Raw genomic sequence first — 26,540 nt, 5'->3', positions numbered from 1 at the left:
ATTTTTTTAGGTATTCTATTTTATGAAATGAACGGTTGCTGGTTCTCCAATTGAAAATCAATATAATCGCTAGGTGTGGTGGTACACATCTGTAATCCTTGCTGCTCAGAGGGCAGAGGCAGAAAGATTGCAGGTCAAAACTCAATCAAAACCCAGTCTCAATATTTATACAGGTAAATACTTACCTGTATGTTTATCTTGTCTAGACAAGATAATAAGAGCTAGAGCCCGTGACCTGGCCTCTCTATCTTCTGTAGCTGTAGCATAGTAGCAAAGAATACAAACCCTGCTGAACTACCAATAAATATTAACTGAAATGAAAAGTTAACATCTAAAACTTCTTCCAGTCCATGGGTAATTAAACGGTGGCTTCAGAAATGAAGCATGAGGAAGTGGTGCTGTGGCTCAAGCGGTAGAGCATTCACCTTGAGCTAAAGAGTGCAGGGACAGTGCCCAGACCCAGAGTTCAAGCCCCACGACTGACAAAAAAAAAGAAATGAAGCATGAAAGGAAATTCTGCTTTCTATAATCCAATGTTAAGGGTGATCTTGAGGCAATAAGAATTGGAGGAGTCTTCCAGAAAAATAGATTAAATCACATCTTTCTAAACTAAGCTACCCCCAAGGAAGGTCCAACTTTGGCTCTGGAATCTCAATGTAACACCCGAGGAAGTTCAAAGACTCAGAGATAAGATAGGAATGAAATATCCATCACCTGGGATTGGTTTGAGGACAAACCAAGCTGCATATGTGAAGTTACCTTGCAAGCTATCAAGGTTTATACAAATGCTATTACTGCTATATCATGGATCAGAATGACGAGGTACTTTTTTTTTTTTTTGAAGCTCAGAATTCCTTAAGTAATAAGGTAAGCATTCCAGGGCATATGTTAGTAAAGAGCTTCAGATCAACTCTGCTGTGTATGGAAAAAGTAGTCTTCTGCCCAGGCCAGATTCCCTGGAAGGGAGCACAGGAAATGTGGTTGAGGTGATTCAGAGATCCACCTGGAGCAGGGAAGATGAGAGCTAGCCAGCCCACAACGAAGAAGATGCTTTCTGAATGTCAAGTTCTGGGCTAAATATACTGCACCTAGAGTTGATTATTTGTTTGGTTTTGTTGCCATCTGGTTTATTTTTACCAGTACTAGGACTTGAACTCAGGGCCTGGGTGCTGTCCCTGAGCTTTTGTGCTCAAGGCTGGTGCGCTACCACTTGATCCATAGCTTCACTTTCAGGTTTTTATGTTAATTGGAAGTAGGAATCTCACAGACTTTCCTATGCAGGCTGGTTTTGAACTGTGATCCTCAGCTCTCAGCCTCCTGAGTAGCAAGGATGACAGGCATGAGCCACCAGTGCCTGGCTCTGCACCTAGAGTTTTAATTTCCCAATTTTTACCTGATGTAGTTACCAATGTTAGCCACATGTTACAGGAGAAACTATGGCTTGGAAAGGGAAAGTAAATGGTTTTTGAGGACATGTTTCCTATAGAGGAACCCAGGTTTGTGAGAATCTCTCACACTATAATAATTCAGTCCTGCTACTTCATTGCCAAAATGTCAATAGTGCCTTATTGTAAGAAGTATTCTTTCAGTCAGGTGTAGGGATGCACATCTGTATTACCAGAACTCCAGAAGATGAGGCAGAAGGATACAATTTCATAGCAGGACACAATCTCAAAAAGTAAAACAAAATGATTCTTCCATGGGAGAAAGGATCTATCAAACTCTGCATCTTTCAGACACAGCTTTAATGGAGGCTCCTCACACTCACTCACTCATCACAGCTCCTTGAGTGTACCCCCAAGAGCACATACTACTCCCAGACTAAACCCCAATTGCAGAGAGTACCTCAGTGCCTTATGTGCTCACAGAGGAAGCCCCAAAAGATGGTGGAGTGTCACGATGAAGAAGAGTAGCTGAGCTGGGAGTGGGAACACTAGGCATGAGAATTTAATCTGTTTTTTTCCTTCCCAAGCCTCAGTTTCTTTTTTTTTTAATTTTATTTAATTTTATGTATATTTTTATTGTAAAAATACTGTACAGAGGGGTTACAGTTACATGAGCAAGGAAATGAGTACATTTCCTATGGAGCATTGTTGCCTCCTCCTTTGTTTTCCCCCTACCATCCCTTCCCTCCCACCTCCACAACTACCCCTCACCCCCTCACCCCTTCCTCCAACCCTACCCATCCACCAAAGTTGTAAAGTTCATTTTCAACATAGTGTCTTGTACCTCTCATTGTTACAATGGGTCAACCTGTATCCTTATTTAAGCATTTTGGTTTTTCCCTTCCCCTCCCCAAATTAGAGAAGTGTATCTACAAAATGCAGGGCACCAACATCAAATACAGTGAAAACAAGGGTTAGACCGTGGGGGAGGAACATACAAAGAAATAAAAAATCACATGGTACATTATAAATACGTTAGAAACAATAGCAAAAAAAAAAGATATTTGTGTCCCTATCTTGGGGTTCATTTTGCTAAACATCATCTTATCTGGTCATATGTACATAGCTTTTGATCTTTTCTGCTTGTCCTACACATGGACTTGTTATTCAAATAAGGGAAACCATGGAACCTATGTTTCTTTGGCCTAAGCCTCAGTTTCTTTAACCGTAAAACAATATAGTGTGAGTAAGTGATTTATGGAGTCCTCTTCTCACACTAGTATCTTTTCAGATTAAGATCCGATAAGCTCCCAAGCCTGGGTTTCCTTCTGATGGAAGATAATTCCCCGGGACTGGTCTTAGAGCTGAAGCCACTCCTTAGCTGAGACATATAATAAGGCCTGTGACCTTGACCAAGTAACTTTCCTTGAGAATCAACCCTTTCTTAAATCAGTCCTTTTAGGGCTATAAAAAGACAATATGGATTGGGAGTGGCTGCTTAGGCATTCTCAATTTGCTGGCAAGTCAAAAAGAAAGGTCTTACAAATAAACCAACAGAGAAAGCAAGGCCAAGGATCTAAAAACCCACAGTCAGCAAGTAGTAGCTAGGGTAATACTCTGGCCAAAAAAAAAAATGGTTTTTCAGGACAGGAAAGGCTAAAGACATTTTAACTGTTCATGCAATTCCAAACTAAGCACAAAACAGACATGAGTGAATATTTCATAACAAATCCCCAGGAATATTTCTGATGGTTCTTGTTGGTGGTTATTATTTAAGGGCTGGTGCATGGCTCAATTGGTAGAACAACTCTTAGCAAGCCCAGAGCCCTAAGTTCAAATCCCAGAATCACCAAAAATAAAAAAGGAGAGAAGAACAAAGAAATGAAAATATAGAAATGAAGAGGAAGATTTATTTCTCCTTTTCGCAAAGCTGGCCTTAGAAAAGACATGCTGGCCTCAGAAATCAGACCAAGGAAGAGAGGCAAAGCAAGAAGTCGTGTGAGGAAGATTTCCTCCAGAAAGCATGTCTCCACAGACAGGCCAATTTGAACAGCTATTCAATTCAAACCACTTTCACAACCACTAATGAGCCTTCCTTAACAAGGACATATTAAAGAAGCTTGAAGAGGAAGAGTAGCATGATTAAGAACTAATTCTTTTGTTACAAACAAAATAAATAAAAGCAGGCATTTGGGATCATGCTGTGGATAGACTGACCTGCATGGACAAGGACATGAAATGAAAACTCAGAGATTTCCCAAGATCAGCTCTACAAGGAAAAGGACTTGGGATCATAAATAAAAAAACTTGAATTTCTAGCAACATTACCAAGAATCCATGGCCAATCTTCTCACCCAGTCATTGCAAAAGCAGCCCCCAAAAGATAGCATATATTATCTGGGCACGAGTGTCACACATCTGTAATCCTAGCTAGCTACTCAAGAGGCTGAGGATTGCGGTTCAAAGCCAGCCTCTTATCTCTAATTAACAACACACACACACACAACCAAAACAGAAGTGGCACTGTGGCTCAAGTGATAGAGTAAGAGCCTTGAGTGAAAAGCTAAAAAGAAGAAACACAAAAAGATAACTCATTACCTTACTTAAGTAACTGTAACCCTCTGTACAGCACCTTTACAATCTTTTTTTAAAAAAACAAGATAATGTATAATTTTCTTTCCAGGTACTGGTGGCTTATGCCTGTAATCCTGGCTACTCAGGAGGCTTCACTAAAGATAACAGTGGAAACACAATGGGACAAATCCAATCCTTACAGCTTGGGCCACATTCTGACTTTTAGAGTCTAAAGCACATTTGCCTTCATGGACCCTTTTCCCTATAAAAACATTTTAAAGTACATTTTGCAGTTTATGATGTCTCCTTTTTGTTTTTGTTTGTGGCAATACTGATGCTCAATGCTTGGCATTTGCTAATAAGCAACCCCCCCACCACTTGAGCTATGCTCCCAGCTTTTTTTTTGCTTTTAGTTTGTTTTCCAGGAAGGGTCTCTCACGTTTGCTCAAGTCAGCCTTGGACAATATCCTTCTTCTACCTGTGCCTCCTAAGTAGTTGGTACCTCAAGAGTACGCAACCACTCCTGGCATGTTAACAAGATGAAGTTCACTAAGCTTTTAGTCAGGCTAGCCTCAAATAGACACATTCCTGTCTCTACCCTCCAACACCCAGGATTGCAGGCACGAACCTCCACATCTGACTACCATATTGTATTTCTAACTTTAGCAAAATTTGGAGACCCAGGAATTAAAATTACATCACTCTTTGGGGAGCACTAATTTTCTTTGAGTAAGATGAATGGGTACCACTTCATTTTTATCTGTAATATTGTGAATATATGAATTTAAATATCTCTATGCTGATGTTGACATGCTAGTAGTAAGGAAAGTACCATATCAAGAGAGAGGTAAACTCATTGCAGAACCTGTGTTAACTTGGGTAAGTCATTGCACTTCAGCGTCAATGTTTAAAAAAGAGGGACTTGATAATCCCACCTCTTTCACTTTTGGTCTTAGCCAATGGCATTTGTTGGCCAATCCAACAACCACCTCCAACTGCTTATCCCTTCTCCTTCTCTACTTCAGATGCTAGTTCTCCTAACCTTCTTAGAAGATGACACAATTAGGACCAAGGAAATATAAGTGAAAGTCTAGTTGGAGCTGTGGAAAGCTATTTTGTTTTCCTGGTCAAAGGAAGAGAAGGAGCAAGAACAGAAGCAAAATGAGGACTTGCCAAAGAGAAATGTCTGAACACACCTAGACTCTAGATGACCCAATAGCAGAAACCAGTCACTTTGGGAAATTTACTATGTGGGGGGAAAAAAGGAAATTATTTTCAAGGTTCTTCGTAGATTTCTTTTCAATCCCCAAAAGCATCCCTAAGTGAAACTTGTTATGATTCTCACATACTTACCACAAAAAGAAGTTGTGGCCAGACGGCTTCTCTCCAAAGGTGGTGCCCACTTACTCCACATGCCATGGCAGGCTGGGTAGGTCACACCCTGCAAGAAGGGTTGAAAGTCAATCATTTTGACTCCTATTTCTCTCTGTGCTTTAAATTCGGATCACTATGGGATGAATGGCCCTTTACTGTATATAAATTTGAAAGCATGTGAAGCATTGTAATGAAAGTGATCACAATCATAGCCATCACCAGAGAACTGAAATGGCAGGACAAGATAGGAGATTTAAAAACAACAACAACAACAACTGAGTAAAAAAAAATGTTTTTTTGGTGAGGACCATGTTGTCTCAGACATTATCAAAACTTCAAGGAAAGTCTATCTCTTACCTCCACTAGGCCCTGCAAAATTCTGACACCCATGACACAGCCATAATGTACTCTGGCTGCAGACGGAATGAACATGTTCAAAGTTGATGTTAAGAAAATGGCAGCTCCAAAGACCCTAAAGAAACAGAGCATTGTGTTATTGAATGGGGCAAGATGGATGAGATACTTCAGTGAAATATCCAGAAACCAACCTAACAGCTCATGAAAGTTCATTGTAGAAATTAAAGAGGCATTAGTTTAGAGAAATAGGTGATGTTTGGGGATCTGATATGTTCAAGCTAGACTCCTGGGCTGCTTCTTCCAAGTTTGAGTACCAGGGCCAATTATAAAAACATTTATAGCAATGCAGGAATGTCCTGCTTAGATGATATCCATATTGGTCCAGAATGACCAAGTTGAAAGGAACTTGCTAGACATCTACCATTCTACCTGGCTCCATCTAAGTGAACATCTCTCTTACCCGTGACTTCTATATTTGTGGGATTATGTCTCTTGTTCTCCACAATGCTTTTAGTAGACCACAAGAGAAACTAATGACTATCCAGCCATCAGCTTATGATCAGCCTGGGACCAGCCAAGCACAAAACAAGTCCTGTACCTACCTATCTCAGCATACCAGTACCACCAGTACCACCAATAAATACCCTGCCAGTACCACTTGCTTTCTCCTCCCTGCCCTGCCCAGGATTCACTGGAGGTAAAGAGAAGGAGGTGGTTTCTTCTCTCCTCCCACACATTATTAGTGGCATGCTGTAAAAATCATATTATATGTGATTTTCTTTGAGGGCAGAAGTGTAAGCAGTAACCAAGGAGACCAAAGCAACCCATATTTGATTACTTTTTTAAAAAGAATATAATGGGTAGATAACAATAAGAGGTACAAATTAGAAAAGGATTTAAGGTGGGAGGAGTGGGTGAGAATATTGAAAAGGTGATATTGATCAAGATGTACTGTTATTGAATGGGGCGATGATGCATGCTTCAGTGACTGGCAACTTCTTTGTACAACTACTTAAAGATAATAGGAATATTCAAGAAGAACCTAAGGAAAGACAGTTATGTTTCTACAGTTTTAGATCTCATCATGGTGGCTTTCAAATTCTTTGACCTTGACCCATAAAATAGAGCTCACTTTGAAGCCCATATGATACCTACTCACACACAAATGTAATACAAAAAAGTTTCAATAATATTTCCCCTATGTTGCTAGCTTATTTTCTGTCTTATTTGACTACCTTCTCTTCCATTCCTCTCTCTTAAAAATTCTTATTGGTGAATCACTATGTTAACTTCACAACCATCGGATGAATTGTTTTTTACAATTTGAAAAAAATTACTCTCTCAGTTTACGTAAAGTCATCTGAGAAACATGAGAGGTGGCCTGAAAATACATCAGGTACATGATACATTTTACAACACCTCCCCCAAGTGGCCATCTTCTTGTGCTTGACTGCCTCTAATGACAGGACTCACTGCTTATTGAGATAACTCATAATTGCTAAAACACTCAGCTTCTCAGACCCCTTCCATGGGCATATCTTTGGCTGGGGCCAAGGTTCAAGGGGTAGAGCCACCTGCATCTAAAGCACTAAATTCAAACCTCAGTACAAAAAAAAGTATTTTGCCATCTGAAGGTCAGCCCTATTGAACACAAGATAGAACCTTTGTGGTACTTAGTATAAGTACATAGGTTCACAGACCATCATCAGCAATTTAGTCCAATGTTTCTTGTCACAAATGAGAAACTGAAGGTCAGAGAGAGACTGCAATTGAGTAGAGGTAACTCAGTAAGCCAGTGAGGAGCCAAGAACGGTTCTTTTCCTGGCTCAAAGTTAATTGCCCTTTTGACCAAATAAACACTTAGTGAGTTGTAAGTAACACTATTTTTTTGAAAGTCAAGGATTCAAGAGCAGGTTCATTTGAGAGCCACATCTCTAAAGTAAATCTATCTGTACAGTTCCTGTTTTTCATCCTGAACCCCTTAAATTGAGAACCAACTGTGCAGATTTTTTTTAAAGGTACAGAGCTGCATTATAAAAATAAAAACAGCCTCAAGTATGGACCATTACAATAAGAAGCCAAACATTTTACTAGGTATTGTGGAAAGCTGAAATATAGCCTGGGTAAACAGCACTCATGTCAATATATTTGTTACCTGTTTGCAGCAAACTTGTTTGAAATGAAGCCACCTGGAATTTGTGTCACTATATAACCCCAGAAGAAAGATCCATGGATAAGGCCCACTGTCTCTGGATCCCAATTAAATTGTGCTATCTGGAAACGAGAAACAAGATCCAATTGTGTTAGAAAGCAGAAGATAGAGCAAACAAAAATAAAAACAGCCTCTAGTAGGAACCATGAAGATGGTAAGCCAAATACTCTACCAGATATTGTGAAAAGCTGAAATATAGTCCCAAAAGATATCCCCATCAAATCCCTGAAAGCTGTCATTTCTACTTTATCTAGAAAACAGGTCTTTGTGGATGTAAGTCAAGGATCTTGAAATAGATATCTTGAATTATCCAACTGGGCCCTAAATCCAGTGAGAAATCTCCTTAGAAGAGAAAGTTGAGAGAAAGAGATGACATAGAAGAGAAGACACGCAGAGAAGAGAAAGGACTCAAAACAGAGGTGGTAGCTCCTGGAGCCCCCAGAAGCTGAAAGAGGAAGTAAAGCCCTGTCAACATTTTGGTTCCAGACTTCCGGTCTCTACAACTATGAGAGAATAAATTTTTATTGTTTGAATTCATCAAGTTTGTGGTCATTTATTTTGGTAGTCTTAAGAAACTAATAGCTAGGCGCCAGTGGCTCATACCTGTAATCCTAGCTACTCAGGAGGCTGAGATCTGAGGATTGAGGTTCAAAGCCAGCCTGGGCAGGAAAGACCATGAGACTCCTATCTCCAATTAAAAAAAAAACAAAAACAAAAACACCAGAAAACCGGAAGTGGCGCTATAGCTCAAGTGGTAGAGCACTTGAACTGAAGAGCTGTGGGACAGCACCCAGGCCCAGAGTTCAGCCCCACAACCAACAAAAAAGAAAGAAGAAAGAAAGAAAGAAAGAAAGAAAGAAAGAAAGAAAGAAAGAAAGAAAGAAAGAAAGAAAGAAAGAAAGAAAGAAAGAAAGAAAGAAAGAAAGAAAGAAAGAAAGAAAGAAAGAAAGATAGGTAACTCCCTATAAACAATCTCATTTTGTTTGCAAAACAGTCCATTTATTTCCATTTTATAATACAGTAAAGGCAATGAGAGTTGATAAAGAAAATGCCAGTTCTGCTCTCCTACTACACACTTCATACTTCCAAAAGGATTCTGCCACCCTCCCAATCAGAGGCAGATTTCTCCCTGCTGACCACACAACTGACTGGACACCAAAGTAGAGAGAGCTTAGTCATAGGCTAGACTCACTCAACATCTCTCTGTGTCTGTTTCTGTCTCTGCCTCTGTCTCTGTCTCTTTCTCTCTCTCTCTCTCTCTCTCTCTCTCTCTCTCTCTCTCTCTCTCTCTCACACACACACACACACACACACACACACACATACACACACACATACACACACACACACATACACACACACACACACACACACACACACACACACACACACAATCAATCAATCAATTTGGAACTCAGAGATTACAGTTAAACAATAATGGGCACTTAACTGAAATCCCAAAGAATATGGAATCAAGACTGAGTAAATCAGCTCACTGCCAAGGTAAGCTGATGGAATTCAGCTGTAGCCGAGAGCAGCCAGAGCAAAAGTCAGAAAGCAGTCCGTGGAGAGATCCAGAAAAGATGGAGCAGACATGGAGAAGCAGGTGAGAGACTGCAGATGAGGGCTGGCCAACTGGAGACTTGAGCAAAGGACATTTTAGATCTTATGGGGCAAAAGCCCGCCCACCCTGCACTTCTCGTAGTGTCTCTGTTCCCACCGAGGGAAGGTTTACACAGACTTATTTTCCTTCCTCAGTGGTACAGCCTGGATTTCAGTGCCACCTCAGGCTGGGGTCTCCCTGCCCAGGCCACAAACATGTATAGACTTGCTTTCTGCACAGAGCTTTCATGAGACTCCTTCAGCCCTGCCGTAATCCCTCCTCAACCTGAGCTTGTTTCACACACAGCACTTCAGTTTCTGTAACCAGCATTCCCTGATCAGGACGAAAGGACAATATGCCAAAGGCTCCAGCGCTAAAAACAAGTCCAGTACTAGGGCTTAAACTCATGCCCACAGTACTCTCCCTTAGCTTTTTTGCTCCAAGTTGGCGCTCTACCATTTGAGCCAAAATTTTGCTTCTGGCTTTTTGCTGGTTAATTGGAAATAAGAATCTTACAGGACTTTCCTGTACAGGATAGCTTCAAATCATGATTCTCAAATCTCAGCCTTCTGAGTAGCCACGATTATAGTCATGAGGCACTAGCACCCAGCTAACAGTCAATTTTGAAAGAAGTTTGGACTTTTCCCTGACCATAATGGCAAATAATATCTAGGTTTCTCAAATTCTAGTCCTTTTTTTTTTTCCATTACCATATGCCAGACACTATTCCAAGGGCTTTAATTTTGTGTTTGTTTGTCCATTTGTTCATTCATTTTGGTGCCTGAAGAGTGAACCCATTCCTTGAGCATGCTCACCACATGCTTTACCACTGAACTGCAACCTCAGCCCTAATTCATAATTATTAAATTGAAAAGTGATTATATACACATCAGTTAAAATCACCCTTCTTACCACTTTTAGAATATATATCACATGGTTGTATGTGTGTGTATGTGTGTGTGTGTTTGCACGTGCACTTGAGTTGCTAGGGAGTAAATGAATCCAGAGCCTTGTACCCACTAAGCAGATGATGCTCTACCCATAGACCACATATTTACTTTAAAAACTTATCTGGATAGGTGCTGATGGCTCATCCCTATAATCCTAGCCACTCAAAGGACTGAAATCTGAGGAACATGGTTTGAAGCCAGCTCAAGCAGGAAAGTCCATGAGACTCTTATCTCCACTTAACCACCAAAAAGCTAGAAATGAGGGTATGGCTCAAATAATAGAGCATCAGCCTTGAATGAGAAAGCTAGGATCCAGGGCCAGGCCCTGACTTCAAGCCTCTTTACCAGCACAGGGGGTTAAAAAAAAGATTTACTTAGTCATACTGAATACTTCTCTCCTTTTGAAAATAAGGATTCCAAAAATAATCTCAATGCCAAGTGTCTAGGTTTTTCCTCCATAAACCCAACCAAATGAATATCATCATTTGGGGGCACTTTGTCATTCTAGCAGACACACTTAGCTGATACCTAAGTTTTGTCCTATTTGAACAAGAGAGACATGATCTGCGAGAAATTGGAGTTGTTGCTAGAGCTGCTAAACTATTCTCCAGGCTAGAAAGGATGGTGTAAAGCATAGTTTCAATTTTAATCAATTCTTCTAAGACTCTAGAGGGTAAAACCATAGAAACTTGAGACCACAGACTATCATTGTTCCTTGGATTTATCAAAATGTCTTTTCTATATCCCTCCAAGCAGACTCTATTGACCTGGGCCTATCTTTTCAAGCAACAAACAAATGCAAAACACCATCTCATTTTGATCTGGGCATCAGCAGACAAGTTTTAATTAGCTGGCCTTGCTCACAAAAGGCTGAGAGAATGCATGTGATACACATCTGAAACCTCACTAATATACATCATTCTTTATTTACGACATGCATGATATGCTCCTCCTCCTCTATCCTCCCCTCCAATTCCAATCCTTCGCCCCCACACCCCCCCCCCCAAAAAAAGACAGGATCAATTTTTAGGACATATTCTGCTGTGGCATCAGAAAGAAACTGGTTAGAAAGAATCTCTATGGTGCTATTTTTCTTTGGCAGAATAATCTCTTAGTAAACAAACAAACAAACAAAAATCCTGCAGACCAACTTAAAGACTCCTTTTCAATGGACCAATATCAAATTTTCCCAAGCCAGTGCTTGGCAGGAGACTTGTCCAGATGATGCTAATAGATGTGGCAAAGAGAGCATGCTGCTGCATCTTTTCAGTCCAGAAAATAGCACAGCCCACAGCCTTGGAAAGTCATACAGGATACACAACATTACAGGCTCTTAGTCATGCAACACCTTTCAAGCACAGCTTGTAGAGTAATAACTTTTTCTAAAATCCTCTGGACTTCAAGTTAAGAATTTAAAATGTGCAGGGTGATGATGGACCAACACCTGTCATCTCAGCTACTCGGAAGACTGAGATCTGAAGTTCAAGGTTCAAAGCCAGCCTAGACAGTAAAGGTCATAAGACTCTTATCTCCAATTAACCAACAAAGAAAAAATGCCAAAGTGGAGTGGTAGCCCAAGGGGTAGAGTGCTAGCCTTGAGCACTAAAGCTCAGGGACAGTGCCTAGGCCCTAAGTTCAAGTCCCAGGATTGGCACCCGCCCCCCCTCCCCCGCCAAAGAAAAAGAATTTTAAAAATGTTAATTTTAATAAAGGGTTCTTAAGTTATCAACAAGTTTCCAAAGAGGTTCAGACATGGCTGTCTCAAGTACTGAAACAGACTATGTATTCTCATTCTCTTTCTCTCTCTTCCTCACTTTCTCTCTCTCTCTCTCTCTGTCTCTCTCTCTGTCTCTGTCTCTCTCTCTCTCTGTGTCTCTCTCTTTGTCTCCCACCACCCCACGTAAACACACACATTCTTCAACTATCTTTCTTCACACCTCACCAAAATCCTCTTTCCCTAGTCCAGCCATCATTTTCTCTGGGAATTCTTTCATGACATCAGGCTGGGCTAGGTCTTCTTTAGATGAGTCTGAGGACTCTGTGTACCACATCAGCAGAGCAACACAACCCCCAGATTGTCATCACGTACCATAAGTCTCCATGAGGACAAGGGCCCAGTCTATGTTGTTCACCATCTATCCAGAACCCAACACATAGTTGTCACTCTACATTTTCATTGCATCAATGAAGGACTGGCAGTACATTCTTTCTTGCAGCAAAGCTTTTACACAAGTACTGTCAAAAACAAAATCTGCCATAGTTTGAGTATACTAACCTGAATTTCTGGTTTCCCATTCACATAGACAGTGCTATTGTTGACCATTTCCACAATGGCAACTCCAAGATTGCACCGAATCCCAAAGGAAATGCAGAATCCTAGCCCACTCATGATGGCGATGATATAACGCTTGGGAATGCCACAGCAATGGCAGTCACACAGTGGGGGGCTTGGCCTGCATGTCTGCACTGGTCTTCCTTCTTCATTCAGCTCAATGTTATCTTCTTCTTCATTGGTCCCATCAATTTTTCTACATTAGAAAAGGGATGGACAGAAAACAAAAGCCAAGATGAGAGGGATAAAATATGTACTACACAAAAAGAAAAATTCACTGAGTGGAAAAAATAAAAGGAAAACCTACAATATGATACAGCCTGTATTCTGTGGTTATTATTATTATTATTATAGCAATCATAATGATTAATATTACTGTTGTACCAGATAGTATGTTGGGCTAATATGGCATTAAATCTTTTAGATCTCATAACCACCCCATGAGTTATTATTACATTGTTTTTATAGATGAGGAAACCTCATCTATAATGGAATGGAATGTTAACCAAGTCCAGAGTTTATGTCCTGTATTGAATTTCCTGCTGAAAGAGGAATGTCTTCCAGCTATTTCCTTTTAGCTTAATTTTAGAGACACTGGAAACTTGCTGAAAATATACTCAGACAAAAAATTAAATAATTGATTCTTTATTTCCTATTCTTCTTAACTAAGTGTTAATAAAAACAAGTTTTAAGTCTTCTTCTAAGTAAGGTAAGGAGGCTTTTTTGTTGTTGTTGGTTGTGGGGCTTGAACTTTGGGCCTGGGTGCTGTCCATGAGCTCTTCACCTCAAAGCTAGCGCTCTACCGCTTGAGCTGTAGTGCCACTTCCGGCCTTTTCTGTTTATGTGGTGCTGAGGAATCGAACCCAGGGCCTCATGCATGCAAGGCAAGCATTCTACCATTGAATCACAACATATACCCAACTGGTTGTCTAGCCTTTCTTCTTTGGGTAGATCTTCTAAAGAGGTGATCCTTAGGAAACATCTTGTATTCAAATGGCAAGTTCAAGTGTCTTCCAAAGGGAGTATCCTTCATTGACTTCTAGGGCCATTAGAGTGAATTTTAACTTCTCTTCTTATTTTTTATTTTTTGTAGTAGTGAGTTTGAACTCAGGGCCTCACACTTGGTAGATAGGTATTCTAACCCTTAAGCTATGTCTCCAGCACATTTTGGGCATTGGTTGTTTACAAGAGAGGGTCTTAGTTGATGTTCAAGCCAGCCTGGACTACAATTCTCCTTTTTGTGCTTCCCTTTGCTGTTAGGATGACAGGTACATGTCACCACAACTAGCCACTGTGCTTCTCCTATAGCTTGTGGTAACAGATGCACACCTTTGTGCCCAGACATTGGTTGAGATGAAGTCACATGAACTTTTTTTTTCATTTTGCCTGGGCTAATAACCTCAAACCATGATCTCTCCCTCTAACCTATCTGCCTTCCAAGTAGCTAGGATTACAGGTTTAAGCCACACCCATTGAGCTTTTTTCTTTCCTAAGAGGAGTAATTGAGCAAACATTCTTTCTGCAAATGCTTACCAGTTTTCATAAATATTAAATTTAATATTAAACAGCTAATATAGCAGTTAAGAAATAAATTGAAACAAAATAGTTTGCTTGGTCTACCAATCCATACAGAGATGGTCTTGGCAGTTTCTTCTGATAAGATTTAAAGCACAACTATGGAGAAACAGATATGCTAGACTCACTTCAGTTTATCAGATACTTACTAATTTTACTTAATGTGTCTGGCACTGTGGGAATTGTTGGGAATAAACAATGAATGTGATGTGTTCTCCACCTTCCTTCAGTTCTTAGGCTGGTAGGAAAGACCCCTATACAAAGAGCTAGAATTACTAGATCCTTCAAGCTTTGTTGAAATCAAAGAACAGGATAAAATAGAAGGAGATATCTATAACAAAGTTTGAACAACAGAAATTTACTTTCCTACAATTCTAGAAGCCAGAAACCCAAGATCAGGATGTTAGTATGGTTGGTTTCTTCTAAGACCTCTCTCCTTGGCTTGTAGTTGGCCATCTCGCCCCATAACTCTTCAATCATGTAACTTTTGTGTTTTTCTCTCTGTGTCCAAATTTCCTCCTTATGCCAGTCATTTGAGCTAAAGCCTCCTGTAGCCTCATTTTAACTAAATTATCTCTTTAAAGACCCTATATCCAAACACTTCCATAATGAAAACTGAGGATTAGCACCAGGGGAGAGGATAAAATTCAACCCACAATAGTCCCTATCTTTTAAGTGGGCTAATCATTGTCATTGTCTCATAGGGTTAATGAATGCCACATGTAAATAATTTAGTGCAGAGATTTATATTAATAAATGGTAAGTACTGTTATTCTTGCTATTAATAAAAGTGTTACTTGTCCTAAACTTAGCATCTCTATGTTCATGCAGATGCTGTAAATGGGGAGTAATAAAGAGTGATATTTTCAGGCAGTGTGGGGCTTTTAGGAGCTTAATTAAAGTCAGCCCCAGCTGCTGCACTCTGATTCTACCATGGCTTTGGCACCAGGACAAGGTTTTTCTCAAAGCAAGCAGCCTTGCTTTCTCATAAGGACTAAGCATTGCAAGGTTATAGGAAAGCCCTTCCCTGCAAGAGGCAAGACTCCCCACTGGCCTTGCTAAAACTTCCTAGTACTGCCTCAAACTCTTCTACCTAACCTTGTCTGAATGCTCTCCTCACTCCCTCCCACCTCTGTTTTCCCTCAGTAAGCCTCTTATGCGTCTAGTCCAGTCTTGCTATGCTTTTTAGAAGGCCTAAACCAACACTGAGGGATATTACAACACTCTGGGTCAGGGGCTAGAGAAAGGGAAGGAAAGTAGTGAGAAAAGGGCAGCTATCCCTGATAGAAGGAAGCCTTTGCTCCCTTGTTTGCAGGGACTTGACTCATCTGATCTGAAGCTACCTCCTCCTAGCACCTGCCCAATGGGAGACCAGAGATATGAGGAATAAATACAGGACTGGATTTGCGGACTGGGAATCAGTCCTGATCTCCCTTACCTGCTGTGACAGCTAAGCCATGACTTCACAGAAAATGTGTATGAACGAGAGGGAGATACTTCCTGATTTGTCTGTGAGTCAGGCAGACCCCATCTCCATGCACCCAGATAGACTGAAACTTAATTTCCAACAGCCAGGACCTCAGAGTAAGATTCAATACTTCTTTAAAAAATTTTATAACCAGGTGCTGGTGGCTCCTGCCTGTAATCCTAGCTACTCAGGAGGCTGAGATCTGAGGACCATGGTTCAAAGCCAGCCTGGGCAGGAAAAGTCTATGAGACTCTTATCTCCAATAAAACCATCAGAAAACCAGAAATTGTGCTGTCACTCAAGTGCTAGAGTGCTAGCCTTGAGCTGAATTGCTGAGGGACAGCGCCCAGGCCCAGAGTTCAAGCCCCACGACTGACAAAAATTAAAAATTAAAAAATTAAAACATTTTATAGCACATGTTAGTTGTCCAAGGGTCCCGCTGAGACGTATCTGTGTATGCCTATGATGTTGACTCACCTCCCCCATCTCTGTCCATCATCTCCCACCCTACTTCTTAAGACAATATGAACAGGTTTTATTGTCCCAGTTCTGTAACTGGATGGGAAGTACCTTGACCATATGCATTCTGCTTCACTCTTTCCATTCATCCTCCCAAAAGTACCTACCCCCAAACAAGACTTCTGTACATTCCTACCATTCATTTCTTGAAGTGATTTGCTCTAGAAACATTAAAATACTGGATGGCTTAAGATGTAGCTCGGTGGAGGGTGCTTACCTACCATATTCAAGGGCTTCGGTTCAATCCCTAATAAGGCACAACATGTAAAATAATACCAATAACAAGTAATATATTATTTCTTGCATAGGCAAGCTCACAGAGGAAAACTGAGAAGCAGACCACCTGTATAATGGACCACACAAGGCTTTAGACAGTCGGGTAAGCTGACTTGATTTTCAGCTCTGCTGGCTCTGAGTTTAAGGCAATTAACTTAGTCTTTCTGACCACATTTCCTCACCTGTATAATAAATTCAAATCCTATCTCCCAGAGCTTTTTTCAAAAATGTATTTTATCTGAAAATGCTAAAAACAGAGGGGTTATAGTTACATAAATCAGGCAAAGAGTGCACTTCTTTTCAGATAATGTCACCTCCTTCTCTCAGAGTGGATTCAGGGTACTGGGGATCAACACAGGACTGCAGGCATGCTAATCACATACTCTACCCTGACACTGTATCTTCAGTGTTTTAGTTTTGAATATCCTTCTATTACAGCAGTTATCATATTCCATTAGTTTTGTTTTCATGAAGGTAGTAGGTGGTGAATAAATACGTGTTGATTTGCCTCCACAAATAAAGATCTCTCCCACATCATAAACGCGCTGAAGGCAAGAGCATTCTCCTCATCATCTTTATTTCTAGTTCATAGGGAATTTTCATTCAGCAGAATAGAATCTTGCAGGTCAATCCCAGACATTATTACTGACTTGAAGAGTTTAGAGACAGGGTATGGATCTATTCATCCCTGCCCAGAAACAAACTTTTATAGAAGGATGAGAGAGAGGAAAGTTAGTGAAGAATAAGAAAGAAAAAAAGATAAAGTCCTTTCTGAAGAAATGGAAGACTTTAATTATCCATAATAACTATTTACCCCATCCAGTGTTCTCTTCATGTTTGCTTGCTTCGTCTTTTAGATCAGAGAATCTTCATTCTTTCCAGTGACTGTCATTGTTGTTTCTCCAAAAATAGAAAGCTGCAGATTGTGGGTTGCCAGCCCTTTACACAGGAGGAGGCTCATGACTACTGTCCTCATATACAATTGTCCAGTAAGTGCCTGAACCCCATGGTCTAATTGCTTAAGATATGCTAAGTAGCCTCTAGGCCCTTACAGAACTCATCCAAATGTTCCTACCAATCATGGAGATTTTGATTTATTTTTAGGAAGAAAAATCCATATTTGGAGTACAAAGTGAGCAGAACTTTGCAGATAATTTTACCAGTTTTTTTTAATCCATTTACTTGCTTTTTTCTGGTGTTTGTTACAGGATGGATTCTGAGCTATAAGATGGAGATACATCCTCCATCTCAAGATGGAGGGAAAAGGGAGATCAAATATAATTAATAAAACCCAACCAAAAACCTTCACAAAGCGTCCAGAGAGGAGACAGTAGACAGAGTCTTTTCATCTCTTTCCTTCTTCCAACCCAATAGCAAGTCAGTGATGATGTGGGGGGAAAAGAATTTATTGAAGCCAGGTGCCAGTGGCTCACACCTGTAATCCTTCCTATTCAGGAGGCTGAGATCTGAGGATCATAGTTCAAAGCCATCCCGGGCAGGAAAACCCATGAAACTCTTATCTCCAAAAATCAGAAAACCAGAAGTGGTGATGTGGCTCAAGTGGTAGAGCACTTGCCTTGAGCTGAAGAGCTGAGGGACAGCGCCCAGGCCCAGAGTTCAAGCCCCAGGACTGACAAAAATAATTTTTTGAAGTAAACGTAACCCTTCTAGAAGGCTAATTGGAAGAGTCAGTTTGCTAGAGCGACTACAGCAAAACAATACAGATGGGGGAGCTTAAACTTTAAAAGTTACTTTTATGAATTTGAAGGCTAAAAGTCCAAGAGGAAGGTGTCATCAAAGTTGGATTTTCCCCAGGCCTCTTTGCACTATCAGTGGCCTCCATGCATCCTGATGTCTCTCTGATTTCCTCTTCTTACCAGGACACCAATCCATACAATCCACGCTCCCACCCAGCCATTTCTCATAGGGTTATAGGTTAACCCACTGGGAAAGAGAAAGACTCATTTCCTCTCTTGTTAATTCCAAAAGTCTAGACCACTGATGACAAACCTGCCGACCTCTCTGTATGTATATATCTATACATATATATGAGTGTATATGTAAAACACATGTCTACAGCATATGTAAACATATGTTTTGCTATTTATATATGAACTTATATATTATTCTGTACGCATATGGAGGTTTTGAAGGATTTGAATTAATTGCCTGAACAGCTACTAGACTTGGCCCATCCAGACTGGCCCTCCCAGGGTGCCTAAGTGCTTCCTGACATGCTTTCCTAAGTTTCATTCCACTTTGGTTGAAGTAGATCCTGTTGATTACAGCAAAGTGCCTTGATGGATGCAGCCTATTTATTAGGTCGTAGAGATGGTTTCTGTGTTAATAGTGAAGTGTGTTATATCAAAAAATATCACGTAGCCTCTGTAAGTAACACAAACTTGCGGCCTTGCACTAAGTTTTAAGATCTATTTAAGAGATCTTGTCAGGCCTCGAAGGCCACTGAAAGGACACGGGCTTCAACGCTGGGTGAGGTGACCTGTAGGTAAGGCGCACTCTCTGCACAGTGCTGAGAAGGCATCTGGCTTGGTTGAATAGAACCACATTGCCTTCAGCCAAATGGCCTGACAACACACATGCAGGGAAGTAAAAGATGTCACAGCAATTGGAGCCCAGGGTTTCTTGATCTCAAGCAACACATAATTTAATACACCTCTGATACATTTGTGTAACAAATGTATTAAACTGCCATCAAACTAACCTCTGCTTCCTAAGTAGCTAGAAATCCAGGCATGAGCCACTGTGCCCAGCTTCCCTGATGGGATACTTACAAGTTGCATACATGTGTCAAATTATTACATTATACTTCATAAACATGCACAATTACTATGTGTCAATTAAAAATGAATTGGAGAGGGGCTGGTAAGATGGCTTAGTGATAGAGTGCTTGCCTCGCATGCATAAGGCCCTGGGTTCAATTCCTCATCACCACATAAACAGAAAAAGCCGGAAGTGGCGCTGTGGCTCAAGTGGTAGAGTGCTAGCCTTGAGCTGAAGAGCTGAGAGACAGCACCCAGGCCCAGAGTTCAAGCCCCATGACTGAAAAAAAAAAATGAACTGGAGAACCAGGTGCTGGTAGCTCATGCCTGTAATCCTAGCTACTCAGAAGGCTGAGGTCTGAGGATCATGATTCAAAGCCAGCCTTGGCAAGAGCCTTGTTCATGAGCCTTCATAAGCCTCTTATCTCCAATTAACCACCTGAAAACCATAAGTGGCACTTTAGCTCACGTGGTAGAGTGCTAGCTTTGAGCAAAGTAGCTCATCCCAGGCCCTGAGTTCATGCCCCATGACTGGAAAAAAAAAATATTGTGGGGGGGGGGGGGGTGAGGAAGAAGAAGAATATGAGCGCTGAACTGGTTTGGGATCTAACTGCAATTTATAAGCTGCATGACCTTGACCAAGTTACTTAACCTCTCTGTGTCTTGGTTTTCTCATCTATAAAAGTATAAATAGAATACTCCCCTCTTTATGGAATTAAATGAATTTATAATGCCTGAAACATTATTATTTTTAGGCACATGCAATCTGAAGACAGCCATGTTGTCATTGAAATTGAACAAATCTGAACATCCATTTCCAGATATTCATTTCCAAGTTTACTCTTATGTCGATACAGTCCAAAACTAGACTATAAGTGACAATTCTTCCTTCTTACTACATTCCTAAAATTTGTTGTGCTTTTAGCTGAGTGATTATTCAGCTGTTTTTATCAATGACTGTTCTCCAGGAAGCTTAAGAATAATGCCTGCCTGTAATCAACCCCACGCGTGAACTCTCAGATGCTTCCCTGTAGAGCTGTCACTCCCCTGCCCAGGAGGAACATTCTGTGATTTAAAAATAGCTCAAGAATTTCATTGGGATGAGGATCTCAGCCTCCAACATTATTAGATGTGTATGACTTCCACTGACTACTCAGGTGGAAAGCAGGAGTTCTAACTTCCCAATGCCCTTTACAAAACAGAACACAGATCTTTATGATTTCACATCACTTGTCCTGTCAGCTGGTATAACATGAACACCATCAAGGTAAGGAGGAAATGCCTATCTTACCAGAGGCCTTTCCTTTATAATTATCTTATTGACTTGTGGTTAACACCAAATGCAGGGCAGAGTGGGTCTCTGTCATTCTGATGCTCTGCTCAAAAACCGCTAGGACCAATTTGGATACCTGGTCAAGCTGTGGTCCCCCTTCCATCTGCCCCCATTCCTTTGTCAATAATTTTTATTTATTTTTTTATTGTGAAAATACTGTACAGAAGGGTTACAATTACATGGGCAAGACAATGAGTACATTTCTCATCAAGCATTGTAGCCTCCTCCTTTGTTTTCCCTTCCCATCCCTTCCTCTCTCCGCTCCCCCACCCAACCAACCTTCCCCCCCAATCCTCCTCCCCCCCCCACCAAAGTTGTAAAGTTCGTTTTTGACATAACAACTTGCACATCTCATTGTTGCAGTGGGTCCACCTGTATCCCTATTTAAACGATTTGTTTTTTTCCCTTCCCCTCCACTAGCGATCCCTGAAGGAAATAAAGATGTTAAGTTTGACTTTTTTTTTCAAAAGCTATTCTATAAATTAGAACAGCTGACAGTACCTGGAATTTATACAGTTTATTCTCTGTCTCAAACATTTTGTTAGCTGATTTGTTAGAAATCTTTTAGACTGACTATGATACATTTCTGTGAAAGCTATTCAAAGAGCCCTAGACAATTCAATTTTGGGTTGAGATCCCAGGACTTGGAAATTATTAATTTTATATATCTAAAAGAACTGATTTAGCAAACAAAGAGCTTTCCATGGGAATGATTCCATAAAACATAGCAAAACCCATTCTTACAACCAGTCTCCTATTGGAAACAACCCCCCCCAAAAAAGCAATAAAATTTCCCCCCAAAAAAGCAATTAAACTGAATTTTTAAAAGACTATTCCTAAGGATTTGGGGCAATATTTCCTGAGCTCAGCCAAGTCTGGTGATTATAATGGTACCCATGGTCCAAAGTCTCTGTTTTTATTCCTGATTTGGCCAGATTTCCTATGTTACCACCTGAATGAGCCAATGAAGCCCTGTGTCTTCTGTTTGTATTTCTTATCAAATACACACCACCACAATAAGAGGTTACCTGGGGATTTTGCATTGGAAGGATAAAACACTTTTTAAAATGCTATTATAATCATTTTCTGTAATTGGCCAGTTTCTGCTGCTATCACTAAGCTAGGCTTCTATCTGTCCATAATTCAGCATGGCTAAATGAAGTCCTTTTGTTTTCAATTACTAAAGGAATAAAAGTGCCCAAACTTACCTCTTAAAGTGCATACTTGCCAAGAATAATCATGAAAAACTCAACAACAGGAGCATGCATGTTACCAAACACACACAAAAAAATTATTAGAGGGCAACAGAATCTTTTTTTTTTCTTTTTTTTCTTTTTTGTCAGTCATGGGGCTTGAACTCTGGGCCTGGGCACTCCCTCAGCTTTTCAGCTCAAAGCTAGTGCTCTACCACTTGAGCCACAGTGCCACTTCCAGCTTTTACTGCTTATGTGCTTATGTGATGCTGAGGAATCGAACCCAGAGCTTCATGCATGCAAGGCAAGTACTCTACCACTGAGCTACCTTCCCAGCCCAACAAGGAATCTTGTAACATAAATTTAAGAGATGACAGAAGAGTTCAAAGGAGATGACATTCTCTTTCAAATTAGGATTAGAAATGCTTATTTCCATACTTAAAGGCTTACAAGGGGTATTTTTTCACATTTATTTATATAAGAGATGTTTTTAAGTCATGCTACCTGTACATAAGGACTATTGATTAATTCATTTATAAAACCTGAGAAGAAATGTACTTTGTAAAAATTAACAAAGTATCACATCAATGTATTCATTTCTGGCAAATTCTTATACCAGTATGTTTTATGTAAAAAAATAGTCATGTTGGGTTAAGACTACATCCACATCCAATTTTACAATAGTACTGAATGTTTCCCACTGCTACCAGGAGAAAAACTTTTTGCTTTAAGGAATATCAATTTTTAAGTTACCTTCTTCAGATTATCATGCCACTAACCTTTTCTTTGAAAAAATAGGCAATCAGGAAACATTTTGTATACTTTATATAATGAGCTAAGATTTGGCCAAAATTTCACCTTCATCATAGTGAAAACTAACTCAAAATTTTGAATTTTTTTTCTTTTCAAAGCATAGACATATTTGGCTTCACTATCATATCAATATGAACTATTCTCTTTCTATCTTTCTATCTTTATTCATTCGATGCCAAACATACCCTATAGAGTACCACCATGACCAGTCAGTGCTGATAATAGACAGAATACTTGTCCTAGTATTTTCCTAACTTGACCTAATTTTGGTACATCTTTTCTTTCCTCTGGCCATACACAGAAGTAGCTCCAGAAGCCATCTACTGGACTTACCCACTCCCTCCTTATTAAAATGTAGTTTTTATAACACGATTTTATAAACATGCTTCAAAGTCTCTCCCATGGTGACAGCGAGAGGTTACTTAGAAATCATACCCATAGTTGGCATTTAAACTTTACCTTTGTAAAATTCCCAGCGAATCTCCCACCGCATTCTTCACTCCTTCTTTCCCAGGTTTCAGAATTTTTTCTCTGAAGGTCTGGAAAGCTTTGAAAGGCATGTTGAATGGGGCACCTCCAAGCTGTTACCAATCGGTCTCCTTCCTCACTTCCACCTCGGAGACCACTCTGTTTCCTCCTGATGAACACCTGCCAGTCAGTTCTCAAGAAAGGAACTACCTTAAATCAAAAGGAGGCAAAACCCAGCCCGATCATACAAAAAGAGACAACTCTCTCCTCTTCCCTCCAGGGGAGTGGAGGGGAAAGAGGCTGGAGGTTTTGTGGCTGGCAATTCAGCCCCTTGCGAAAGCTACAAGCCTAGCAGCAGCCTGTGGCCGCTGTCTCAGGCAGCCAGTCTCAGACTGAGCACAGCCTGGCTCCCTCCCTGGCTGCAGCTGGAGAAGCTGAAGTGGGCTGCCACCCACCAGGGGTCCTAAGAGCAGCAGCAGCATCTGTGGCCAACTCCAGCCCCTCCTGCCTCACCTAGCTGGCCTGTACTGCTCTCTTAGTAATTCTTCCCCAGGTGGTGTTGCAACCCCTGCCCCACTGCTGCCTGAGCTTATTAATGAGCTCTCAGCCAGAGCAGGCACCCGGAGTGAAGTGTATGAAACATTTACAAACCCTCTGCTTTCCTGAGGTCTGGCCTCACCGACGGGCACTCAGCCACTACTTCATGCCTTTTATTCATTCATTCCCCTTGTGGGGAGTCCTGGACAGTTTTTCAGCCAGCCACTAGCATGATGGGGTCCCCAAAAGAGCCCCTGCATTTGAGGCTAAATGCAAACCCCAGGCCACAGCCTTTAAGGAGGCCATTGATTTGGACCTCATCAACAGAGTGGGCTCTCTCCAGGTGTGGTCCATTTGTGCCATTAGGACCATCTAATTGAAAACATCTGAGTCAGTTCTAGCACTCCTCATTCTCTTCAAGATAAATAAAACCCTTTATTATGAAACCCAACCCCAGGCCCCTTCTTGACACATGAGATACCAGACCATGCTTCTTGTCCCACTAAGCTCCATAGTAACAACTTCCCTGATCTCTGCAAGGTCCTTAGTGACTCTGGGCTTTACTGGAGTCATACCCTCTCCCCCTAATTAGGTAACTTCCTTGTCCCTCCACTGAAAATTCCTAAACATCATGAAGGCATCTATTTTTTTTTCAGAGCCTCATAACAAAGGAGCTGTCCATCTTCCATACCCCCAAATTGCCTGTCCTCTTCCCTAGCAAGGTCTGGCTGTCTGTGGAGCTGGACTGGGGATGGAAGAGCAAATTGCTCCCACGTTTATGGCGGTAGGATGTTACCTCCATCAGTGATGCTTCCATAAAGAAAGAGCCCTTATCTAGGATGGCTTCCACGTTCCAAGCCCCAGGTCGCGTGTGAGTGAGAAGCCACGTGCTGCAGGCACACAGATTTTCCAGAAGCCATTTCCACAAAACTGGCCATTGCCATATGCAAACTACAGTCCAAATCCTCCTCCAAATTTTGAATTAAGCCAAGTCAGAGCTGGTCCTCATAGGCTAAAAACTGCTAATATCTATTCGGCTGTTTCTGGGCTACACTGTGTGTTAAGTGCTCAGTATATATTAACACTATCTTTTCACCACTGATTATAGTTAGTAACATCTTATTTTTCTCAATTTTACTGACAAGAAATTGAGGCAAAAAGATTAGATTTGCTGAGATCACACAGCTAATAAATAACCGGACCAGGTTTCAGATCCAAACTACTCTCTTTCTCTTCTCTCCTCTCCCCTCCCTTCTTTTCTCTATCCTCCCTTCTCCTGCTCTCTTTTCATCTCACCCCTCCCCTCTTCTCTTCTTTCCTTCCCTCATATTAATGCCATAGGAAACCACACATTTAATCTCTACCAAGTCTTTCTCTCTCTCCAGAAAGTTCATTTATTTGTTAAAATGAAATACAATCTGATTAAAATTTTTAAACATGCTCTCTCGCTACAGAAAGTTATCACTGGTGAGGCTTCTAATCTATTCCTCCATCCCCTTCACCAGCGACTTTAGGTTACCTAACTCTTGCAGCACATAATGGTTACATTACTAGGAAGACTAAATCCATCTCTAAAAGTCTTTGGCTGCTAAGAACACTAACCATTCCTGCAGACTGTATTGCTCATAGATAACTTTGCAAAGTTTCGTGGTGGTGCATTGGATGGTTGCTAGCAATAGTCATTAAAGTTTTAAAGGAGTATTTTTAGGCATCAGAACTTAAGCACTTAACATGCATTAACTCATTTAATCCCCACAATGATCCTAATACAGGTTGCTACCATTAGTTAATATAATATCTTCCATAGATATGAAAGCCAATGCATGGAGAAATTAAGTAAACTTATTTAAGTTCACACAACTAAGAAACTGAACAGAGATGGGGATGTGGAGCCCAAAATTCTGACTTCAAAAAAATGTACTCAAGTTCTAGAGCTGTTGGTGTGGGACCAGAAAATACAAAGCTAGTGCTATGATTTGAATATTTAGTGTTCCCCCAAAAGTTCATGGTAAAGGATAGATTCCCCAGATTATCATCATTGAGAAGAAATGGGGCCTACTAGGAGGGGGCTTTAGGTAATTGGAGTATGCCCTTCCAATAATAGTGGGATCATATTTCTTTCTCCTTCCTGTCACTTTCCAGTCATGAGATGAGTGATTTTGTTCTACTATGTGCTCTCACCATGATGTTCTATGCTGCCCCAGGCACAAAGTAAATCTGATTTTGGACTGATTCTCTCTAAAAAATTATCATCTAAAACAAATCTTTTTTTCCAAGTTGTATTAGATAGTCATTGAAATAATAAAATCTAACGTAACTAGACTTAACAGAACCGAGGCTCATTTATTGATTCATTACTTCCTTGAGAGTCTATTGGTGTAGGATGTGGAGGACTTTTCTAGGCATTAGAGATATAGGTTGAACAGTCATATTCCTCTTGAGGAAATAAACAACAACAGAATGGGTCCATCACATTACAATGAGTGCCCACTTAGAGGAGAATGGGAGTTGAGCAATGATGCCAGCCTTTACCTTCACCTAGAACATGGCTGATGAAATAACTTGGGACATAGTGACACCTTCTGGTAGTTTATAGATTACTCATGCCAGACATTTTCCCACCAGAAACTAACCAGTTTCAATATTTATTCTGCATACATTTATTGAAACACTAAGTGTAGACTTAGATTTCTGAAATATTTAATAATGTATGCGATTAAATATATCAACAGCTCACATATTTTGCTCTGGGTTTTGTTTTTCTACAGAATATTTTTAAGCAGGTTATATT

At 40.6% G+C, this 26,540-nt stretch overlaps 1 protein-coding gene across 2 annotated transcripts in view; it reads right to left on the bottom strand.

The window, feature by feature from the left end:
* The window catches only part of Slc17a8 (solute carrier family 17 member 8), a 38,349-nt gene extending 15,045 nt beyond the window's left edge, over positions 1–23,304 (bottom strand). For both annotated transcript variants that reach the window (XM_042693294.1, XM_042693295.1), the window contains exons 1-5: positions 23,204–23,304; positions 12,731–12,983; positions 7,846–7,964; positions 5,691–5,805; positions 5,313–5,400 (exon numbers count right to left, since the gene is read on the bottom strand). In XM_042693294.1, coding sequence (XP_042549228.1) covers positions 5,313–5,400; positions 5,691–5,805; positions 7,846–7,964; positions 12,731–12,983; positions 23,204–23,304 — 676 coding nt within the window. The remainder of the gene's footprint in view (positions 1–5,312; positions 5,401–5,690; positions 5,806–7,845; positions 7,965–12,730; positions 12,984–23,203) is intronic.
* Between the last annotated feature and the right edge of the window lie 3,236 nt (positions 23,305–26,540).

This window comes from Dipodomys spectabilis, unplaced genomic scaffold, assembly GCF_019054845.1.
Source record: "Dipodomys spectabilis isolate Male_0828 unplaced genomic scaffold, ASM1905484v1 ptg000163l, whole genome shotgun sequence".
In the NCBI taxonomy this organism is placed as follows: domain Eukaryota; kingdom Metazoa; phylum Chordata; class Mammalia; order Rodentia; family Heteromyidae; genus Dipodomys; species Dipodomys spectabilis.
The sequence above is the reverse complement of the archived record's forward strand: the minus strand, read 5'-3'. Positions and strand labels throughout refer to the sequence as shown.